This window comes from Nansenia antarctica (genome assembly GCF_963989245.1).
Source record: "Nansenia antarctica genome assembly, chromosome: 7".
Taxonomy (NCBI): domain Eukaryota; kingdom Metazoa; phylum Chordata; class Actinopteri; order Argentiniformes; family Microstomatidae; genus Nansenia; species Nansenia antarctica.
The window spans coordinates 74842-98018 of NC_137677.1; the positions used below are offsets into that span (position 1 = coordinate 74842).

Consider the following 23177-nt stretch of genomic DNA (forward strand, 5'->3'; position numbering starts at 1 on the left):
CTAGTCTGTTACTCCGCCCCCCCGTGTCTCTCTGGGTTGTGGTCTGACCTGGAGAGACGGGAGGTCTGCGATAAGAAACACCTTTGTGGAACTCGTAACAGGTAAGACTGACTATAAGACTAGGGTTGTATTCTGGTTGTATTGGAGCTGTGGGTGATACGGGACAGCGGAAGCTACAACTTGCATCAATAGAAGCTGAACGAGGTTTAATATGCTGCTTTTACCGCTGTTACGAAACAGACGAAACCAGTAAATACAAACACCTCGTCTGAACAGAGAACAGAGACCTGAGCCCTGCCTAGCAACATCGTTCTGCTGTAATAAAACTACTCAGTTGTTCTGTGTTAATAGGCAAACAGGCAACTTTGATTGCAACAAACAACTCAACGCTGCGTCGTAAGTCCATCTGGAATCTGATCAGCAGGAATGTCTCAGAACCCAGTCTGATAGAGGAGAGTCACGTGATTAAAGATAGATTGTCCTTTCGGGTCAAACGGAAACTTGTTTTCCTGGGGGGTATTGGATGAATGATATTTATTGTCATTGTAACATGACTGTCACAAACACAGCGCACATAGCAACAGAACAATGTTGAAACATGAATGAATGAATGGTCTTTATTGTCATTGCTATAGTACAGGTACCAAACAACAAAATTTGGGAGGGGTGGCTCCCCTGGTGCTAGGAAAGAAAAAAACACGAAAAAACAAAACAAGAAGGGAAAAGAGCTGGTTTACATAAATAAAGGCTATGTACACTATCCACTCTACTATACTGTACAGATAGACGACTAGGGTTGTCATATTGCACATAACATGTATAAAGGGAAGATAAGCAGCGTGAAAAAAAAGTATGACTTTTGTATAGGCTATGGGTGTATGATGAAAATTAATAATATTCTATGGGAGCTCCATGTTTAACATCACTGAACCATTGAATGTTGGAGTAATCTCATGTTCTCTGTTTCCACTCCCCTTATATCCATTCTCTCTGCACATAACTTCAGGCTATTGGTACATGGTGGTAGTGATGTGAAAGCATGGAAGAACCTTCCCCACCATACATTCCCAGACATACATAGACTTAACCCTATACCCTATACTGTATCCTGTTGTTAACCCTACCCCTCCCTCTGCAGACAGCAGGATGACTCGGCGTGTGGCAGTGATCGGAGGGGGCAGCTCAGGCCTGGCCTGCATCAAGAGCTGTGTGGAGGAGGGCCTGGAGCCGGTGTGCTTCGAGAGCAGCGACGACATCGGAGGCCTGTGGAGGTTTAAGGTCAGTGGGTTAGGGTTAGGGAAGTGAAGCCTCATAGGGTTAGGGTTATGCCTCAGGTCATGTGATCTCTGGCCTCTTCACAGAGTCGCGTATCACAGGATCATTAAAGTACACTGGGCGTGCGCGTGCTGGTAGACCCAGGACATTCCACCAGGCATTCGTTTTTCCCGGCGTGACCCAAAACCGGCGCTCCATGTAGCCTCAGCTGGCTTCCTGTAGCCTCAGCAGCCTTGGTGGCTTCCTCTCTTCATTCTCATTTCCTTCATCTTCACTGGAATAAAAGAGTAGAACTGATAACATTATTCTCTGTTATCAAGGTGGGTGTGCTGATCTTGCGGTGCCTCTTGGCTATGGATGATGATGATGATGATGATGAAGATTATACTAACAATGCCCGTGTGACTGACTGTCCTTCCCCAGGAGAACCCAGAGCCGGACAGGGCCAGTATCTACCACTCTGTCATCATCAACACCTCCAAAGAGATGATGTGTTTCAGTGACTTCCCCATCCCCGCCCACTTCCCCAACTACATGCACAACTCCCTCATCATGGAATACTTCCGCATGTACGCAGACCACTTCCAGCTTGTCAAGCACATACGCTTCCAGGTGAGGGCTTAGACTTATAACCCTATACCCTATACTGTATCCTGTTGTTAACCCGACCCCTCTCTCTGCACATACGCTTCCAGGTGAGCTCTTAGTCGCAACCTCTGCAAGATTAAATGTCAACGTTTCAGTCTGTCTATCTGTTTCTCTATCTGTTTACCTGTTGGTCTCTCTCTCTCTCTCTCTCTCTCTCTCTCTCTCTCTCTCTCTCTCTCTCTCTCTCTCTCTCTCTCTCTCTCAGACCCGAGTCCTCCAGGTGAAGCAGAGGCCAGACTTCTCTCACTCAGGCCAGTGGGACGTGGAGACGGAGAACAGGGACGGAGAGAGGGAGAAACACGTGTTCGACGCGGTGATGATCTGTATTGGACACCACTGTCATCCCAACTTGCCGCTCAACGACTTCCCAGGTATGACATCATCACCCAGTGTGACCTCCCAGGTATGACATCATCACCCAGTGTGACCTCCCAGGTATGACATCATCACCCAGTGTGACCTCCCAGGTATGACATCATCACCCAGTGTGACCTCCCAGGTATGACATCATCACCCAGTGTGACCTCCCAGGTATGACATCATCACCCAGTGTGACCTCCCAGGTATGACATCATCACCCAGTGTGACCTCCCAGGTATGACATCATCACCCAGTGTGACCTCCCAGGTATGACATCATCACCCAGTGTGACCTCCCAGGTATGACATCATCACCCAGTGTGACCTCCCAGGTATGACATCATCACCCAGTGTGACCTCCCAGGTATGACATCATCACCCAGTGTGACCTCCCAGGTATGACATCATCACCCAGTGTGACCTCCCAGGTATGACATCATCACCCAGTGTGACCTCCCAGGTATGACATCATCACCCAGTGTGACCTCCCAGGTATGACATCATCACCCAGTGTGACCTCCCAGGTATGACATCATCACCCAGTGTGACCTCCCAGGTATGACATCATCACCCAGTGTGACCTCCCAGGTATGACATCATCACCCAGTGTGACCTCCCAGGTATGACATCATCACCCAGTGTGACCTCCCAGGTATGACATCATCACCCAGTGTGACCTCCCAGGTATGACATCATCACCCAGTGTGACCTCCCAGGTATGACATCATCACCCAGTGTGACCTCCCAGGTATGACATCATCACCCAGTGTGACCTCCCAGGTATGACATCATCACCCAGTGTGACCTCCCAGGTATGACATCATCACCCAGTGTGACCTCCCAGGTATGACATCATCACCCAGTGTGACCTCCCAGGTATGACATCATCACCCAGTGTGACCTCCCAGGTATGACATCATCACCCAGTGTGACCTCCCAGGTATGACATCATCACCCAGTGTGACCTCCCAGGTATGACATCATCACCCAGTGTGACCTCCCAGGTATGACATCATCACCCAGTGTGACCTCCCAGGTATGACATCATCACCCAGTGTGACCTCCCAGGTATGACATCATCACCCAGTGTGACCTCCCAGGTATGACATCATCACCCAGTGTGACCTCCCAGGTATGACATCATCACCCAGTGTGACCTCCCAGGTATGACATCATCACCCAGTGTGACCTCCCAGGTATGACATCATCACCCAGTGTGACCTCCCAGGTATGACATCATCACCCAGTGTGACCTCCCAGGTATGACATCATCACCCAGTGTGACCTCCCAGGTATGACATCATCACCCAGTGTGACCTCCCAGGTATGACATCATCACCCAGTGTGACCTCCCAGGTATGACATCATCACCCAGTGTGACCTCCCAGGTATGACATCATCACCCAGTGTGACCTCCCAGGTATGACATCATCACCCAGTGTGACCTCCCAGGTATGACATCATCACCCAGTGTGACCTCCCAGGTATGACATCATCACCCAGTGTGACCTCCCAGGTATGACATCATCACCCAGTGTGACCTCCCAGGTATGACATCATCACCCAGTGTGACCTCCCAGGTATGACATCATCACCCAGTGTGACCTCCCAGGTATGACATCATCACCCAGTGTGACCTCCCAGGTATGACATCATCACCCAGTGTGACCTCCCAGGTATGACATCATCACCCAGTGTGACCTCCCAGGTATGACATCATCACCCAGTGTGACCTCCCAGGTATGACATCATCACCCAGTGTGACCTCCCAGGTATGCCAGTGTGACCTCCCAGGTATGCCAGTGTGACCTCCCAGGTATGCCAGTGTGACCTCCCAGGTATGCCAGTGTGACCTCCCAGCAGGGTTTCCGTTAGAAAAATTTGCCGTCGGACATCGTGTCCGGGACGAATTCGATTTACCGGACAAACGTGATATATTCCGGTCATCATATTAAAATATAATAAAAATTTTTTTTTTCAAAATCATATTTCTTTTTTTCAAATCTAATATAGCTGTTTGTCGCGGTGATTACTGTTGTGTAGCGGCCTATATATGCCATTTAATGTCTATTTCTCATCCGATACGATTAGATGCGAGCTATATAATATATAATAATATAACATGATTTGACGCATGCGCGCTATGCCATGCGTCAAATCCAGCGCTGAACGGGCGCCTCACTGGGAACTGAACAGACAGCATCGATCAATGAACGGACTCCACATTACGTTAACTGAAGTTTGTTAAATTGTTTGGGATTAATGTGAGTTTTCTATTTTCTCTTTCCAGTTTTACCCTTTTTTTTAAATCAATAAAACAACGTCATTTCTATAACCAGGTCTCGCTGGTTGGGAAGGCATTTCGTTTAGCTCGGGAGTATGACAATGGGGAGAACATAACTGTTTATTGAGAAACAATTGATAGGCAGTCTGGGATACGTATATAAAGAAATACCACAATGTCTAGATGTATAACATTTTATTGAACAGTAACAGTGCAAGCATGTAGGCTTCTGGCGTGACACGGCTAGCCTAATTTCCGTTCATATGCCTTTTATCAGATAAAATAAAATAGAATAAAACTCTTTGAAAATAAATAGGCTTTAAATTAACTTGCAATGCGTATAGGCTAATTTCCGTTCGATGTTACAGCCTAGGGCTAGGCTATGCCTTTTCTCAGATAGATAGGGGATAGCCCTGTAAGCTCATACGGGTCTGTATGTCGTCCTGAAGACCGGCTGTTAGATCATATCGCTGAAGTTTGTCTCCATCTTAGTGTAAATGTTGTCCGTTTTGTTTGTTATCCTTGTTATTGTGCGATAAAGTTAAAGCGCTCCGCTTCGGGACACCATTTTCAGCTGAGCACCAAACACACACACACTCGTGTAACACTGCCCGAGAGAGAAGGACCCGCCCCCTTTAGTTAGCCTATAGCCTATAGGCTAACTAAAGGGGGCGGGTCCTTCTCTCTCGGGCAGTGTTCTGTGTGTGTGTTTGGTGCTCAGCTGAAAATGGTTAGAGGGAATTATTTTCACCGGACATTTATGTCCGACGAGTTTTCAACTTGTCGGACTTCCACTAATTTTACCGGACAAAGACCGGGAATTACCGGTTAACGGAAACCCTGCCTCCCAGGTATGCCAGTGTGACCTCCCAGGTATGCCAGTGTGACCTCCCAGGTATGCCAGTGTGACCTCCCAGGTATGCCAGTGTGACCTCCCAGGTATGCCAGTGTGACCTCCCAGGTATGCCAGTGTGACCTCCCAGGTATGCCAGTGTGACCTCCCAGGTATGCCAGTGTGACCTCCCAGGTATGCCAGTGTGACCTCCCAGGTATGCCAGTGTTAGGGCCTGTGTAAAGCTAATGCTAATGCTAGCCTCCTAGCCTAATATCCTCAGGCAGATCGTTCCAGATCGTTCCAGAGTCTAGGGGCCATAATGGCAAAGCTTTTGTCCTCAGTCTAGACTCTGGAACAGCCTGTTTATTCACATGGCTGACAGACAGACAGGCAGACAGACAGACAGACAGACAGACATGCAGGCAGGCAGGCAGACAGCCAGACAGACAGGCAGACAGACAGGCAGACAGGCAGACAGGCAGGCAGGCAGACAGGCAGGCAGACAGACAGGCAGACAGACAGACAGGCAGGCAGGCAGGCAGGCAGGCAGGCAGACAGGCAGACAGACAGACAGACAGGCAGACAGGCAGACAGGCAGACAGGCAGACAGACAGACAGACAGACAGGCAGACAGGCAGGCAGGCAGGCAGGCAGACAGGCAGACAGGCAGACAGGCAGGCAGACAGGCAGACAGGCAGACAGCCAAGACTGTCCTCTGTGGTTACCGCGGAGCTAGAAGGGCGGTTACACAAGGTGAACAAGAGAGGTTAGGGTTAGAGGGGGGTGAAGATGGCGTAACCCAGGGTGAGGGGGGTGAAGATGGCCTAACCCAGGGTGAACTTTGAATGGTATCTCAGGTTAATGTAAGAATGGTGCTTTTAGTGTCGGCTTATCTGATCGACTCGATCATCGACTCCTTTCATGGTAAGAAACCAAATGTGTGATTTTGTAATTTGGGTGAACTATCCCTTTAAGGCCATTGTACCGTAGCTTATCTTTACGTTATGTTACGTAATGTGTTGGATGGTCAGCAAGGAAAAACTGATGTTTCGTCACACCTCTGCCTCGCCTCACATATCTTGAATGAGAATATTGAATCACAGTCATTGTCTAGTAGAATCACAGTCATTGTCTAGTAGAACCACAGTCATTGTCTAGTTAGTAGATAGCCACTCATTACCTCTTTATTGAAAGATAATAAACTCTACAAGTGAGAATCGTCTGATTCTATTGATCATTCTGTCAACTCTATATTCAAAGCAGTCACCTTCTCCTATGCCTAACCCTAACCCTAACCCCAAACCTAACCCTAACCTTAACCCCAAACCTAACCCTAACCCCAAACCTAACCCTAACCCTAACCCACATGACAGTGGAATGGAATGAAGAATGATATGGAGGCCGTCCTTCGATTTCTACCTCCACCAGCCTCCCCTGGTGTGGAGGTGGTCAGGTGACTGAGGCCTCCCCTGGTGTGGAGGTGGTCAGGTGACTGAGGCCTATGTCTTTTCCAGGCATTGACACGTTCGAGGGGAAGTACTTCCATAGCCGGGACTACAAGAGCCCAGAGGAGTGGCGTGGGAAGCGGGTGGTGGTGATCGGGATCGGGAACTCTGGAGGTGACCTTGCTGTGGAGCTGAGCAGATTCACCAAACAGGTACAAGAAAACAACACAGGGCTAACCCTAACCCTCTCCAGGGCTAACCCTAACCCTCTCCTGGGCTAACCCTAACCCTCTCCAGGGCTAACCCTAACCCTCTCCTGGGCTAACCCTAACCCTCTCCTGGGCTAACCCTAACCCTCTCCAGGGCTAACCCTAACCCTCTCCTGGGCTAACCCTAACCCTCCTGGGCTAACCCTAACCCTCTCCTGGGCTAACCCTAACCCTCTCCTGGGCTAACCCTAACCCTCTCCTGGGCTAACCCTAACCCTCTCCAGGGCTAACCCTAACCCTCTCCTGGGCTTAGCCCAAGGTGAAGCCATAGACATTACCATGGAAGCGTGTTGGTTTTAGCCATAAACAAGACTGTCTATCTAGCCTCATTGTCCTTCAAGTGGCTGAATCTCCTTTTCACTTCAGTTAGCTCCTTGGCTGGACAGGGTTAGACACCGTGGGTTAGGGTTAGGGTTAGCTCCTTGGCTGGTCAGCTCCTTTCTACAGTCGTCACATTATTGTTGACTTTTGCAGCAGGCTTCAAAATAAATCCTAAATCCATATTCTTGGTGATTGAATTTATAACAGTCAGCCCTCCTCTCTCCCCTCCTCTCTCCTCTCCTCTCTCCCCTCCTCTCTCCTCTCCTCTCTCCCCTCCTCTCTTCTCTCCTCTCTCCCCTCCTCTCTCCTCTCCTCTCTCCTCTCTCCTCTCTCCTCTCCTCTCTCCCCTCCTCTCTCCTCTCCTCTCTCCCCTCCTCTCTCCTCTCCTCTCTCCTCTCCTCTCTCCTCTCCTCTCTCCCCTCCTCTCTCCTCTCCTCTCTCCCCTCCTCTCTCCCCTCCTCTCTCCCCTCCTTTCTCCCCTCCTCTCTCCCCTCCTCTCTCCCCTCCTCTCCTCTCTCCCCTCCTCTCTCCTCTCCTCTCTCCTCTCCTCTCTCCCCTCCTCTCCTCTCCTCTCTCCCCTCCTCTCTCCTCTCCTCTCTCCCCTCCTCTCTGCCCTCCTCTCTCCTCTCCTCTCTCCTCTCTCCCCTCCCCTCCTCTCTGCCCTCCTCTCTCCTCTCCTCTCTCCTCTCCTCTCTCCTCTCTCCTCTCCTCTCTCCCCTCCTCTCTCCTCTCCTCTCTCCTCTCCTCTCTCCTCTCCTCTCTCCCCTCCCCTCCTCTCTGCCCTCCTCTCTCCTCTCCTCTCTCCTCTCCTCTCTCCTCTCCTCTCTCCTCTCTCCCCTCCTCTCTGCCCTCCTCTCTCCTCTCCTCTCTCCTCTCCTCTCTCCTCTCTCCTCTCCTCTCTCCCCTCCCCTCCTCTCTGCCCTCCTCTCTCCTCTCCTCTCTCCCCTCCTCTCTGCCCTCCTCTCTCCTCTCCTCTCTCCTCTCTCCCCTCCCCTCCTCTCTGCCCTCCTCTCTCCTCTCTCCTCTCCTCTCTCCTCTCCTCTCTCCCCTCCTCTCTGCCCTCCTCTCTCCTCTCCTCTCTCCTCTCCTCTCTCCTCTCCTCTCTCCCCTCCTCTCTGCCCTCCTCTCTCCTCTCCTCTCTCCTCTCCTCTCTCGCTTCCTCTCTCCCCTCCTCTCTCCCCTCCTCTCTCCTCTCCTCTCTCCCCTCCTCTCTCCCCTCCTCTCTGCCCTCCTCTCTCCCCTCCTCTCTGCCCTCCTCTCTCCTCTCCTCTCTGCCCTCCTCTCTCCTCTCCTCTCTGCCCTCCTCTCTCCTCTCCTCTCTCCTCTCCTCTCTCCCCTCCTCTCTGCCCTCCTCTCTCCTCTCTCCTCTCCTCTCTCGCTTCCTCTCTCCCCTCCTCTCTCCCCTCCTCTCTCCCCTCCTCTCTGCCCTCCTCTCTCCCCTCCTCTCTCCCCTCCTCTCTGCCCTCCTCTCTGCCCTCCTCTCTCCTCTCCTCTCTCCTCTCCTCTCTCCTCTCCTCTCTGCCCTCCTCTCTCCCCTCCTCTCTCCCCTCCTCTCTCCCCTCCTCTCTCCCCTCCTCTCTGCCCTCCTCTCTCCCCTCCTCTCTGCCCTCCTGTCTCCTCTCCTCTCTGCCCTCCTCTCTCCTCTCCTCTCTCCTCTCCTCTCTCCCCTCCTCTCTCCCCTCCTCTCTGCCCTCCTCTCTCCTCTCCTCTCTGCCCTCCTCTCCTCTCTCCTCTCCTCTCTCTCCCCTCCTCTCTCCTCTCCTCTCTCCCCTCCTCTCTGCCCTCCTCTCTCCTCTCCTCTCTCCTCTCCTCTCTCGCTTCCTCTCTCCCCTCCTCTCTGCCCTCCTCTCTCCTCTCCTCTCTGCCCTCCTCTCTCCTCTCCTCTCTCCTCTCTCCCCTCCTCTCTGCCCTCCTCTCTCCTCTCCTCTCTCCCCTCCTCTCTCCTCTCCTCTCTCCCCTCCTCTCTGCCCTCCTCTCTCCTCTCCTCTCTCCCCTCCTCTCTCCTCTCCTCTCTCCTCTCCTCTCTCGCTTCCTCTCTCCCCTCCTCTCTGCCCTCCTCTCTCCTCTCCTCTCTGCCCTCCTCTCTCCTCTCCTCTCTCCTCTCTCCTCTCCTCTCTCCTCTCCTCTCTCCCCTCCTCTCTGCCCTCCTCTCTCCTCTCCTCTCTCCCCTCCTCTCTCCCCTCCTCTCTGCCCTCCTCTCTCCTCTCCTCTCTGCCCTCCTCTCTCCTCTCCTCTTTCCCCTCCTCTCTGCCCTCCTCTCTCCTCTCCTCTCTGCCCTCCTCTCTCCTCTCCTCTCTCCCCTCCTCTCTCCTCTCCTCTCTCCTCTCCTCTCTGCCCTCCTCTCTCCTCTCCTCTCTCCCCTCCTCTCTCCTCTCCTCTCTCCTCTCCTCTCTCCCCTCCTCTCTGCCCTCCTCTCTGCCCTCCTCTCTCCCCTCCTCTCTCCTCTCCTCTCTGCCCTCCTCTCTCCTCTCCTCTCTCCCCTCCTCTCTCCTCTCCTCTCTCCTCTCCTCTCTCCCCTCCTCTCTGCCCTCCTCTCTCCTCTCCTCTCTGCCCTCCTCTCTCCCCTCCTCTCTCCCCTCCTCTCTGCCCTCCTCTCTCCTCTCCTCTCTGCCCTCCTCTCTCCCCTCCTCTCTCCCCTCCTCTCTCCCCTCCTCTCTCCTCTCCTCTCTCCCCTCCTCTCTCCCCTCCTCTCTCCCCTCCTCTCTCCCCTCCTCTCTCCTCTCCTCTCTCCCCTCCTCTCTCCCCTCCTCTCTCCTCTCCTCTCTCCTCTCCTCTCTGCCCTCCTCTCTCCTCTCCTCTCTGCCCTCCTCTCTCCCAGGTGTTCCTCAGTACTCGTAGGGGGGCGTGGATCCTGAACCGTGTGGGAGATAATGGGATGCCCATGGACATGTTGTTTAACAGGGTGGTGAATCTGGCTAAGGCTATTCTGCCCTTAAACACATTCTGCAGCCTGGGGGAGAACAGACTCAACCAGAGGTTCAACCACAGCCTTTACTCCCTCAAGCCCAAACACAGGTAACACAGGTAACACAGGTAACACAGGTAACACAGGTAACACAGGTAACACAGGTAACACAGGTAACACAGTAACACAGGTACAATTCAAATACTTGTTTTGCAGACAAAGAATACACACGTCATTTTTGGTCGTTTAGTAATATTTAGTAATTTACCGAAATTAACTAGCTACAGTACTAGCTCTGTTTTAACAGCAATAACGACATCGGTCTCCAAAAATGACCAGTGTCTCCAGTTTTGCTTACATTCTGCAGTTGGTGAGATATGGGCTTTCATAGGATATTGATCTGAATTGATCTCTGAGGGAACCTGCGTGTCTCCCAGGCTGTTCCACCAGCACCCCACGGTGAACGACGAGCTGCCCAACCGCATCCTGTCTGGGACCGTCCAGGTGAAGCCCAACGTCCGCAGGCTGCAGGGCGGCAGCGTGGAGTTTGACGACGGGACCGTGGAAGACAACATTGACCTGGTGGTGTGTAATACACACACACACACACACACACACACACACACACATACACACAATTTCTCAAGTCAACAGCGTTATCAGATCAGAACATAAAAGAAAGGAAGCAAGGAGAGGACACTACTGTAGACTATTGAGACGCACCCCATGTCTTCTCTCCAGGTGTTTGCGACTGGCTACAGCTTCTCCTTCCCCTTCCTGTCCTCCCACGTGCTTCCTGTGTCGGGCAACAAGGCGTCTCTCTATAAGTACATGTTCCCTCCCGGGTTAGAGCGCCCCACGCTGGCTGTTATAGGGTTGGTGCAGCCGCTGGGAGCCATCATGCCCATCTCTGAGATGCAGGCCCGCTGGGCTACACGCGTCTTTCAAGGTAAAACACCTTCCAGACTTGCCTTTTTAAGAAGTGATTTAAAGGGATGTTCCACGTTTAAAAAATAATAATATTCAGATTCAAATTCAATTGAATTGTCATTGGGGTGAGAGGTGTCTTCAATGATGCCTCGCGCCCTCTGCAGACAGCACAGAGAGAGAGAGAGAGAGAGAGAGAGAGGGTTAGGGTTAGGCTAACACAAGCCTCTCAGGGTCGTTGGGTTAGGGTTAGGGTTCAAGCCTCTCCACCACAACAAGGTGGCAATCCCCGGAGAGAGTGAATGGAATGAATGAATGAATGAGTGCGTTGCCATTAAACTGAACAGGTGAAACTGGACAGGACAAAGTAACGATACTGATGCAGTACAGTTCTGTATGTGTGTCCCATTGCATTGATGGACTGGATATGACATCATCTCTGCTTCACACAGGGTTGGACAAGGTTCCTCCGATGGCTGCCATGCTGAAGGACGTTACAGTCAAGGAGAAGGCCATGGTAGAGAGGTGCAGTGGTGCTTTATTCTTCATTTATTCTTTCATTCATTTGTGATTGACAAAGGTGACCTGATCTGACCTGCCTTAGGATATTAAGCTAGCAAGATCAGTATTTTCTTTTAAATGTATTCTTAAAACAATTGTTTATAGATTGATGCTGCCCTGATTCTTTTTAATGTTTTGTGTTTTACTGTTTTTCTACTTTTATTTTAGTTTTGGATACTGCTCTACTGTTCTACTATATACTTTGCATATCTGTTTTTATCTATTTGTAAAGCACTTTGAAAAAACTGTTTTAAAAAAGGTTTATTGTTGTACAAAACATGATTGCTGCAGGTACGTCACCTCCCAGAGACACACCATCCAGGTGGATTACGTTGACTACATGGATGAGTTAGCGGAGCAGATGGGGGTTCGTCCCAACATCCTAGGGCTGCTGCTGAGGGACCCTGTGCTGGGGCTGCAGGTGATGTTGGGTCCCTGCACCCCGTACCAGTACCGTCTGCGTGGGCCGGGACAGTGGGCCGGAGCCCGCCAGGCCATCCTAACCCAGTGGGACCGGGTGGCCCAGCCCATGAAGACCAGACCTGCAGACATCCCTGAGCCCCAGCGCTCCTCCTCTCTCCCGCTGGTCCTCTCCCTGGCGGCCCTGGCTCTCGCTGCCTTCTACAGCAAGCCAGCAGCTTTCCTACAGGCCCCTACTGCGCTCCTAGACTGGATCAAGGTCTACCTGCCAGGACACTGACCTGAGAGGAACTCTTCACCCAGATCAACTCTGAATGTTGACTACAGAGTGCAGAAAAACACCAGCTAGAATCACTAATCTCACTTTCTGTTGATTAATTTGCCATGTTGGTGCCACAGATGTGTGTGTGTCTCTCACAACCAATAATAAGCCAGAATGGACACAGTAATATGTCCAGCAAATCACAAAACAATAGGGCACATTGGGGAGCAAGTCCCCCTGTGATGATACAGAAATGCCATTTGTGACCACAGTACAGGCTGAATCATTAACACGTTGAGATGTAAGGGCACATTGTGTTCTATCATTGGATACCTCGACATCACAGCAACATTTCAATCAGAAAGTGCAGTATGGTTATATCCTCATAGCCTTTGTTATCATGGTTGCTGCCAAAACGTTGGTTTAATGAATGATAGCATCTGAGCAAGAGTGCATTCTTTCTCTTCACCTGCCTCTCACCTTTCACCTGCCAGATTGCGCATTGACAAACAAAGGTGTGTGTTTTCTTTTTTTTTTCATGGCATTTCCATGACTCTTACAAACTCAATGACTTGTTAATAGCGCCACCTAGTGGCTCAGGTATCTGGTGAAACGGTGGAGCCCCAATTGCATTACATTCACATTCCTTTTACTGAAAACTACCTGCATCCCTTTTGCTTTAAGCCCAATTTATGCTTCTGCGTAAAATCGACAGCGTAGGCTACGGCGTAGCTTGACGCGCACCTCTCCAAAAATGTAACTACGCGGCAGTGCCTATGCAACCGTAAGCACTGTGATTGGTCCGCTTGGTAGCACATGATTCCGATATGATTCCGACTCTCTCGTCGGCCAAAATGCGGAAGCCATGACAGAAATGTAATTTACTTTTTCTGTAATTACTTATTAATAAAGATTTGAAAAATTATGATAACCATCGTATTATCTTAGTTTAATGTCATTTCAATGCATCATAGAACTTTTATTTACAACAAGCATAACAAAAAGAAATCGCTATTATGCCGCTTTGAGTAGAGCGCCCTATGGAAGCGTCAGGCACAGCCTTCCTATAAGGAGCGCGATTCACATTTACGAGATGTACAATCCTGTTTATTTAGAAATAAATGATTAGTTACAGGGAGCCCCATGGCTGTTCGTTGGGTTTAAATTATATTTATGATTTAATGTAAAGTTATCTATAAGAACTGTGATTGGTCCGCTTGGTAGCGTCACATTCCGACTCTCTCGTAAATGCGGAAGTCATGACAGAAATGTCATTTACTTTTTCTGTAATTACTTATTAATAAAGATTAGAAAATGTATGATAACCATCTTATTATCTTAGTTTACTGTCATTCCAATGCATTATAGACATTTTCTTTACAACAAGCATAACAAAAATACGTTTTTTGATCGCTATTATGCCGCTATGAGTACACCGACCAACGCGACGCGACGCGACCAACGTAGAACTATAAATTGGGAGAGCCCTTGCGTAGCCTACGGCGTAGGCGCACGTAAATTCGACGCAGAAGCATAAATTGGGCTTAACCCTAACCCTGAATACAAATAAACTATCTGCATTGATACAAATAAACTATCTGCATTGATACAAATAAAGTTACAAATTGTGTATAATTGTTTTGGGAAAATTGCTAATGGGTGACAGCAGGCATTCATCAGAAAGAATGTGTAACCCTAACCCAGAAGTGATTCATCAGAATGTATAGAATTAACATTAGAAACTCTTCCCAGAAGGAACTTGGAGGCAATAATAATCAGCCGATACAAATCAGCATATCACCACTACGACACGGTGGTTAGACACAGAGGTCAGACACAGAGGTTAGACACAGAGGTTAGACACAGAGGTCAGACACAGAGGTTAGACACAGAGGTTAGACACAGAGGTTAGACACAGAGGTCAGACACAGAGGTCAGAGGTTAGACACAGAGGTTAGACACAGAGGTCAGACACAGAGGTCAGACACAGAGGTTAGACACAGAGGTTAGACACAGAGGTTAGACACAGAGGTTAGACACAGAGGTTAGACACAGAGGTTAGACACAGAGGTCAGACACAGAGGTTAGACACAGAGGTTAGACACAGAGGTCAGAGGTTAGACACAGAGGTCAGACACAGAGGTCAGAGGTTAGACACAGAGGTTAGACACAGAGGTTAGACACAGAGGTTAGACACAGAGGTTAGACACAGAGGTTAGACACAGAGGTCAGAGGTTAGACACAGAGGTTAGACACAGAGGTCAGACACAGAGGTCAGAGGTTAGACACAGAGGTCAGACACAGAGGTCAGACACAGAGGTCAGACACAGAGGTCAGACACAGAGGTCAGACACAGAGGTCAGACACAGAGGTCAGACACAGAGGTCAGACACAGAGGTTAGAACACAGGGGGTCCATGATGTAGGAAGGGGGGGGGGGTCTATGATGTAGGAAGGGGGGGGGTCTATGATGGAGGAAGGGGGGGGGGTCTATGATGGAGGAAGGGGGGGGTCTATGATGGAGGAAGGGGGGGGTCTATGATGTAGGAAGGGGGGGGGGGTCTATGATGGAGGAAGGGGGGGGTCTATGATGGAGGAAGGGGGGGGTCTATGATGTAGGAAGGGGGGGGGGTCTATGATGTAGGAAGGGGGGGGGGTCTATGATGGAGGAAGGGGGGGGGGGGGGGGTCTATGATGGAGGAAGGGGGGGGGTCTATGATGTAGGAAGGGGGGGGTCTATGATGGAGGAAGGGGGGGGTCTATGATGTAGGAAGGGGGGGGGTCTATGATGTAGGAAGGGGGGGGGTCTATGATGTAGGAAGGGGGGGGTCTATGATGGAGGAAGGGGGGGGTCTATGATGGAGGAAGGGGGGGGGGGTCTATGATGGAGGAAGGGGGGGGGTCTATGATGGAGGAAGGGGGGGGTCTATGATGGAGGAAGGGGGGGGTCTATGATGGAGGAAGGGGGGGGGTCTATGATGGAGGAAGGGGGGGGGTCTATGATGTAGGAAGGGGGGGGTCTATGATGTAGGAAGGGGGGGGTCTATGATGGAGGAAGGGGGGGGTCTATGATGGAGGAAGGGGGGGGTCTATGATGGAGGAAGGGGGGGGTCTATGATGGAGGAAGGGGGGGGTCTATGATGTAGGAAGGGGGGGGGGGTCTATGATGGAGGAAGGGGGGGGGGGTCTATGATGGAGGAAGGGGGGGGTCTATGATGTAGGAAGGGGGGGGGGGTCTATGATGGAGGAAGGGGGGGGGGTCTATGATGGAGGAAGGGGGGGGGGGGGGGTCTATGATGTAGGAAGGGGGGGGTCTATGATGTAGGAAGGGGGGGGTCTATGATGGAGGAAGGGGGGGGTCTATGATGGAGGAAGGGGGGGGGTCTATGATGGAGGAAGGGGGGGGGGTCTATGATGTAGGAAGGGGGGGGTCTATGATGTAGGAAGGGGGGGGTCTATGATGGAGGAAGGGGGGGGGTCTATGATGGAGGAAGGGGGGGGGGTCTATGATGGAGGAAGGGGGGGGGGGGTCTATGATGGAGGAAGGGGGGGGGGTCTATGATGGAGGAAGGGGGGGGGTCTATGATGTAGGAAGGGGGGGGTCTATGATGGAGGAAGGGGGGGGTCTATGATGTAGGAAGGGGGGGGGTCTATGATGGAGGAAGGGGGGGGGTCTATGATGGAGGAAGGGGGGGGGTCTATGATGGAGGAAGGGGGGGGGTCTATGATGTAGGAAGGGGGGGGTCTATGATGGAGGAAGGGGGGGGTCTATGATGGAGGAAGGGGGGGGGTCTATGATGGAGGAAGGGGGGGGTCTATGATGGAGGAAGGGGGGGGTCTATGATGGAGGAAGGGGGGGGGTCTATGATGTAGGAAGGGGGGGGTCTATGATGTAGGAAGGGGGGGGTCTATGATGGAGGAAGGGGGGGGGGGGGGGTCTATGATGGAGGAAGGGGGGGGTCTATGATGGAGGAAGGGGGGGGGGGTCTATGATGTAGGAAGGGGGGGGGTCTATGATGGAGGAAGGGGGGGGTCTATGATGGAGGAAGGGGGGGGGGGGGGGGTCTATGATGTAGGAAGGGGGGGGTCTATGATGGAGGAAGGGGGGGGTCTATGATGGAGGAAGGGGGGGGTCTATGATGGAGGAAGGGGGGGGGGGTCTATGATGGAGGAAGGGGGGGGGTGTATGATGGAGGAAGGGGGGGGTCTATGATGGAGGAAGGGGGGGGGTCTATGATGTAGGAAGGGGGGGGTCTATGATGGAGGAAGGGGGGGGTCTATGATGGAGGAAGGGGGGGGGTCTATGATGTAGGAAGGGGGGGGGGTCTATGATGGAGGAAGGGGGGGGGTCTATGATGGAGGAAGGGGGGGGGTCTATGATGGAGGAAGGGGGGGGGGGGGGGTCTATGATGGAGGAAGGGGGGGGTCTATGATGTAGGAAGGGGGGGGGGGGTCTATGATGGAGGAAGGGGGGGGTCTATGATGGAGGAAGGGGGGGGTCTATGATGGAGGAAGGGGGGGGGTCTATGATGTAGGAAGGGGGGGGGGGTCTATGATGGAGGAAGGGGGGGGGGTCTATGATGTAGGAAGGGGGGGGGGTCTATGATGGAGGAAGGGGGGGGGTCTATGATGGAGGAAGGGGGGGGGGGGGGGTCTATGATGTAGGAAGGGGGGGGGTCTATGATGGAGGAAGGGGGGGGGGTCTATGATGGAGGAAGGGGGGGGGGGTCTATGATGTAGGAAGGGGGGGGGGGTCTATGATGGAGGAAGGGGGGGGGGTCTATGATGGAGGAAGGGGGGGGGGTCTATGATGGAGGAAGGGGGGGGGGGTCTATGATGGAGGAAGGGGGGGGGGGGGGGTCTATGATGTAGGAAGGGGGGGGGTCTATGATGGAGGAAGGGGGGGGGTCTATGATGTAGGAAGGGGGGGGGTCTATGATGGAGGAAGGGGGGGGGTCTATGATGGAGGAAGGGGGGGGGGGTCTATGATGTAGGAAGGGGGGGGGGTCTATGATGTAGGAAGGGGGGGGGGTCTATGATGGAGGAAGGGGGGGGGGTCTATGATGGAGGAAGGGGGGGGGGTCTATGATGGAGGAAGGGGGGGGTCTATGATGGAGGAAGGGGGGGGGGTCTATGATGTAGGAAGGGGGGGGGGGTCTATGATGGAGGAAGGGGGGGGGGGTCTATGATGGAGGAAGGGGGGGGGTCTATGATGGAGGAAGGGGGGGGTCTATGATGGAGGAAGGGGGGGGTCTATGATGTAGGAAGGGGGGGGGTCTATGATGGAGGAAGGGGGGGGTCTATGATGGAGGAAGGGGGGGGGTCTATGATGGAGGAAGGGGGGGGGGGTCTATGATGGAGGAAGGGGGGGGTCTATGATGGAGGAAGGGGGGGGGTCTATGATGGAGGAAGGGGGGGGTCTATGATGGAGGAAGGGGGGGGGTCTATGATGTAGGAAGGGGGGGGTCTATGATGTAGGAAGGGGGGGGTCTATGATGGAGGAAGGGGGGGGGGGTCTATGATGGCTGGTTGGATCCATTTTTGTAGGTTCTGAGGCTCGATGATAATAATAATAATAATAATAATAATAATACATTTATATAGGCTAGCATTTCTCATGGACTCAAAGCACTTTACATGTAAAAAGTATCCCCCAAAATATAGGAGGATAACAGGAGGAGGATAACAGTCACATAACATACATACATACAACCCCTGAACGCGCGGCATCTAAACAACGACACTGGCTCCCTCCGTAAGATGGATCACTTAGACCCCCACCAATCCGGCTTCAAGGCTGGGCACTCCACTGAGACTGCTCTCCTTGCTGTCACGGAAGCCCTCCACTCTGCCCAAGCTTCCTCCCTCTCCTCTGTTCTCATCCTCCTTGACCTGTCTGCTGCCTTCGACACAGTCAATCACCAGATCCTTCTCTCCATCCTCTCAGACCTGGGCATCTCTGGCACCGCACACTCCTGGTTTTCTTCCTACCTGGCGGGCCGCTCCTACAAGGTGACCTGGAGAGAATCCGCTTGTTAAGTCGTGACGTGTTTCCGGGGCCAACGTTGGCTGAGGCGCTGTCTTCGAAATGGCGAAATAATAATAATAATTAATTATATTTATATAGCGCTTTTCCGAGGCTCAAATACCCTGACAATATGGAGAAAACGGGAAAGTGCTGTGTCCCTTGTTGTATGAGTAGATCCGAGTCTAAAAAACGATTAAACTGTCATTCTACCGCTGTAGTACACTGGTACTCTGGTGCGGGGAATTTCTGATTTGGACTCGGAAATGGCTAAACGTCACTTTTGACGTCAGACTTAACAAGCGGATCGCTATCTTCTCCACGAACCCTCTCCACTGGAGTTCCCCAGGGTTCCGTCCTAGGGCCCCTACTCTTCTCCCTCTACACCAAGTCTCTTGGCTCGGTAATCTCTTCACATGGGCTCTCCTACCACAGCTACGCAGACGACACTCAACTCTTCCTGTCCTTCCCCCCGTCTGATGTACACGTGGCAACCCGTATCTCAGCATGTCTCGCTGACATTTCAACTTGGATGGCTGACCACCATCTCAAGCTCAATCTTAACAAGACCGAGCTCCTCTTCATCCCCGGGAAAGCCTGCCCTCTCCAAGACTTCTCCATCACAGTGGAGAACTCTACTGTAACCCCCTCCCTGACAGCCAAGAACCTTGGAGTGATCCTGGATAACCGACTATCCTGTGCGGAGAACATTGCAGCAACGGCTCGCTCCTGCAGATTCTTCCTCTACAACATCAGAAGGATACGACCATTCCTCACCAGAGAAGCAGCGCAACTCTTGATCCAGGCACTGGTCATCTCCCGCCTGGATTACTGCAATGTACTCCTGGCTGGGCTCCCCGCTTCAGCCATTAGACCTCTGCAGCTCATCCAGAATGCTGCTGCCCGGCTGGTATTCAACCTCCCCAAATACTCGCATGTCACCCCTCTCCTTCGCACCCTGCACTGGCTCCCGATAGCAGCTCGCATCAGATTCAAGACCCTTGTGCTTGCATACCAGGCAGCTAAAGGGACAGCCCCTGCCTACCTGAAGGAAATGGTAACCCCCCAAACCCCTGCCCGCTCACTCCGCTCCTCCACCTCGGCTGGCCGACTGGCCCCACCTCCTCTACACAGCAGTCGGGCTGCCCGATCACGTCTCTTCACAACACTGGCTCCCCGCTGGTGGAATGAGCTCCCCACGGCCGTCAGAACGGCTGAGTCACTACCCATCTTCCGTCGTAGACTGAAGACCCATCTCTTCAGGTTACATCTTAACTGCTCCTCCTGAGACATCTTCTGACCCTCACCACTACGTCTCCTAAAGACACCCGCTTTCCCCTCTACTGTGTCCCTAAGAACTTCTACTGCCCCCCTTGTACTGTTTCTCAGTTTCTCCAGTAATATATAAAAAAAAAAAAAAAAGTTTAGTAGAAGGCGATAATAGGGAGAAGGTTTTTCCTTCTATCAGTGGCCCCGGGCCCGAGCTAGAGTACTCTTCCTGCTACGAATGGTGGACTGATGATTCACATGCTTAGTATTATTGATTGTAAGTCGCTTTGGAATAAGGCGTCTGCTAAATGCCAAAAATGTAAAATGTACACATACATACACATACATAACATCAGCCCTACCTGCCTGGACAGGTGGGTTTTTAACCAGGTTAGGTTAGGGTTAGACAGTGTTGTTTAGGGTTAAAGGTCAGGGTTATGACCCCTAACCTGCCACTCCTGACAGATATTTGAGATCCACGCTTGGACAGATGAGTAGGAGCACTAGCAGTCACACACACACACACACACACACACACACACACACACACACACACACACACACACACGCACACACTAAATCAGGTAATGACGTCATGTCTACCTATCTAATGCATGTCTGTCTGACTGACTACCACACTGGTGTCCGACAGTCCTCACTGGAAGAAAAAAAGTGACGCCTGCCGCCGTGGTCAATGCGTGATGACGTCAGACACCCGTGATTGGCGGTCTGCCATCTTTGATTGTGCGACAGGAGGCCGCTCGAGCGGGTCTGACTGAACCAGAGCAACACAGAGGCAACACACACTAGCCTAGACTACACACTAACCTCACACAGAGACGAACGGGCCGGGGAGAAACAGAAACCACACAAAGACCCGAGTAATACCGCACGATAACCCCGCTAACGGCCCCAGACTGCGGAGAGGAAGAAAGGTGCCGCTGAACCCGCAGCGAAGCAACACTGACGACAGAAGAACAGGCCCCGAGGAGGAGAGCAGAGCGTTTGGTTGCTAACGCGCGGCGCTAACAGAGGAGAGGCTAACTACCGCTAGCAACAATAGCAGAGCAGAGCTAGCAGCTAGCCAGCTTCTGTAATACGCCGGCCACACACACACACACACACCAGGGCCACATCCAGACCCTGTCTAGAGTAGTGTGTGTAATAGTCGAGCCCAGACGAGAGACAAGAAGAAGAAGACCGGCGGTGACACGGTAGGTGAACATGGTACAGGATGTGTGAGGATGGGGATGCTAGCAGGCTAGCTGTGTGACACTGAGAACAAGGCTGGATGGGGATGCTAGGCTAGCAGGCTAGCTGTGTGAGAACAAGGCTGGATGGGGATGCTAGCAGGCTAGCTGTGTGAGAACAAGGCTGGATGGGGATGCTAGCAGGCTAGCTGTGTGAGGGATGGGGATGTGATGGCGACCTGATCCAACTGAAGCGTTTCCTCTCAGGGTCCATCTCTCATCTCAGCCATGCAGCACTGTGGGTCTGGCTGGGATACGTGGTTTGTAGTCGGGGGTATTCAGGTGGTTTTAGGGTCAGGTGACCCAGATGAGAAGGTTTTATTCAGATGATGTTCGGGTCCAGAGAGAGGCCGTGACCCACCCTCCTCCTCCTCCAGCCCCGCATCAGACACCGGCCTGTCCCGGGTCTGTCTCCCCCTGTCCCGGGTCTGTCTCCCCCTGTCCCGGGTCTGTCTCCCCCCTGGCCCGGGTCTGTCTCCCCCCTGTCCCGGGTCTGTCTCCCCCCTGTCCCGGGTCTGTCTCCCCCTGTCCCGGGTCTGTCTCCCCCTGTCCCGGGTCTGTCTCCCCCCTGTCCCGGGTCTGTCTCCCCCTGTCCCGGGTCTGTCTCCCCCTGTCCCGGGTCTGTCTCCCCCTGTCCCGGGTCTGTCTCCCCCTGGCCCTGGTCTGTCTCCCCCTGGCCCTGGTCTGTCTCCCCCTGGCCCTGGTCTGTCCCCCCCTGTCCCGGGTCTGTCTCCCCCTGTCCCGGGTCTGTCTCCCCCCTGTCCCGGGTCTGTCTCCCCCCTGTCCCCGGTTTGTCTCCCCCCTGTCCCGGGTCTGTCTCCCCCCTGTCCCGGATCTGTCTGGCCCTGGTCTGTCTCCCCCTGTCCCGGGTCTGTCTCCCCCTGTCCCGGGTCTGTCTCCCCCCCACTCCTGTCCCGGGTCTGTCTCCCCCTGTCCCGGGTCTGTCCCCCCCTGTCCCGGGTCTGTCTCCCTGTCCCTGGTCTGTGTCCCGGGTCTGTCTCCCCCTGTCCCTGGTCTGTCCCCCCCTGTCCCGGGTCTGTCTCCCCCCTGTCCCGGGTCTGTCTCCCCCCTGTCCCGGGTCTGTCTCCCCCTGTCCCTGGTCTGTCTCCCCCTGTCCCCGGTCTGTCTCCCCCTGTCCCGGGTCTGTCTCCCCCCTGTCCCCGGTCTGTCTCCCCCTGTCCCGGGTCTGTCTCCCCCCTGGCCCGGTCTGTCTCCCCCTGTCCCGGGTCTGTCTCCCCCTGTCCCGGGTCTGTCTCCCCCCAGACCGGCCTGTCCCTGGTCTGTCTCCCCCTGTCCCGGGTCTGTCCCCCCCTGTCCCGGGTCTGTCTCCCCCCTGGCCCGGGTCTGTCTCCCCCTGTCCCTGGTCTGTCCCCCCCTGTCCCGGGTCTGTCTCCCCCCTGTCCCGGGTCTGTCTCCCCCCTGGCCCGGGTCTGTCCCCCCCTGTCCCAGGTCTGTCTCCCCCTGTCCCGGGTCTGTCTCCCCCCTGGCCCGGGTCTGTCCCCCCCTGTCCCGGGTCTGTCTCCCCCTGTCCCGGGTCTGTCTCCCCCCTGGCCCGGGTCTGTCTCCCCCCTGTCCCGGGTCTGTCTCCCCCCTGTCCCGGGTCTGTCTCCCCCTGTCCCGGGTCTGTCTCCCCCTGTCCCGGGTCTGTCTCCCCCTCTCCCGGGTCTGTCCCCCCCCTGTCCCGGGTCTGTCTCCCCCCACACCGGCCTGTCCCAGGTCTGTCTCCCCCCTGTCCCGGGTCTGTCTCCCCCTGGCCCGGGTCTGTCTCCCCCTGTCCCGGGTCTGTCTCCCCCTGTCCCGGGTCTGTCTCCCCCTGTCCCGGGTCTGTCTCCCCCTGGCCCGGGTCTGTCCCCCCCCTGGCCCGGGTCTGTCTCCCCCCTGGCCCGGGTCTGTCTCCCCCTGTCCCGGGTCTGTCTCCCCCCGGTCGGCTGAATTCATTGCTGAGATGTTTCTTAGTCAGGTGTCCTGCACTCTTTATATCTGTACTGAGATGTGTAAGCTTGAGGCTCGTTGCTCTGTAATGTCTTTGTGTTTTGGGGGGCTGGGATGATAGCCCCCCTCGCTCCTCAGGCTGCGAGAAACCCTCCTCCCTTTTTGTAATGCCGCTTCACGTTATAGGGTTA

General features: G+C 53.5%; 1 protein-coding gene across 1 annotated transcript; it reads left to right on the forward strand.

The window, feature by feature from the left end:
- Positions 1-54: 54 nt before the first annotated feature.
- LOC308163094 (flavin-containing monooxygenase 5-like) lies at positions 55-14080 on the forward strand. Its single transcript, XM_080537276.1, has 10 exons — positions 55-101; positions 1139-1278; positions 1699-1887; positions 2129-2294; positions 6916-7058; positions 10255-10451; positions 10779-10926; positions 11083-11290; positions 11721-11793; positions 12121-14080. The coding sequence occupies exons 2-10, from the start codon at positions 1147-1149 to the stop codon at positions 12527-12529; spliced, it is 1665 nt and encodes a 554-aa protein (XP_080393402.1). The 5' UTR covers positions 55-101; positions 1139-1146; the 3' UTR covers positions 12530-14080.
- Positions 14081-23177: the final 9097 nt, after the last annotated feature.

What these genes read in the sequence shown, in the direction of transcription:
- LOC308163094 (XM_080537276.1), top strand. Translation starts at nt 1,147, where the DNA reads ATGACTCGGCGTGTGGCAGTGATCGGAGGGGGCAGCTCAGGCCTGGCC. An exon ending in GAGGCCTGTGGAGGTTTAAG is followed by an intron (nt 1,279 to 1,698) that starts GTCAGTGGGTTA and finishes GTCCTTCCCCAG; the next exon opens with GAGAACCCAGAGCCGGACAG. An exon ending in GAGAAGGCCATGGTAGAGAG is followed by an intron (nt 11,794 to 12,120) that starts GTGCAGTGGTGC and finishes TGATTGCTGCAG; the next exon opens with GTACGTCACCTCCCAGAGAC.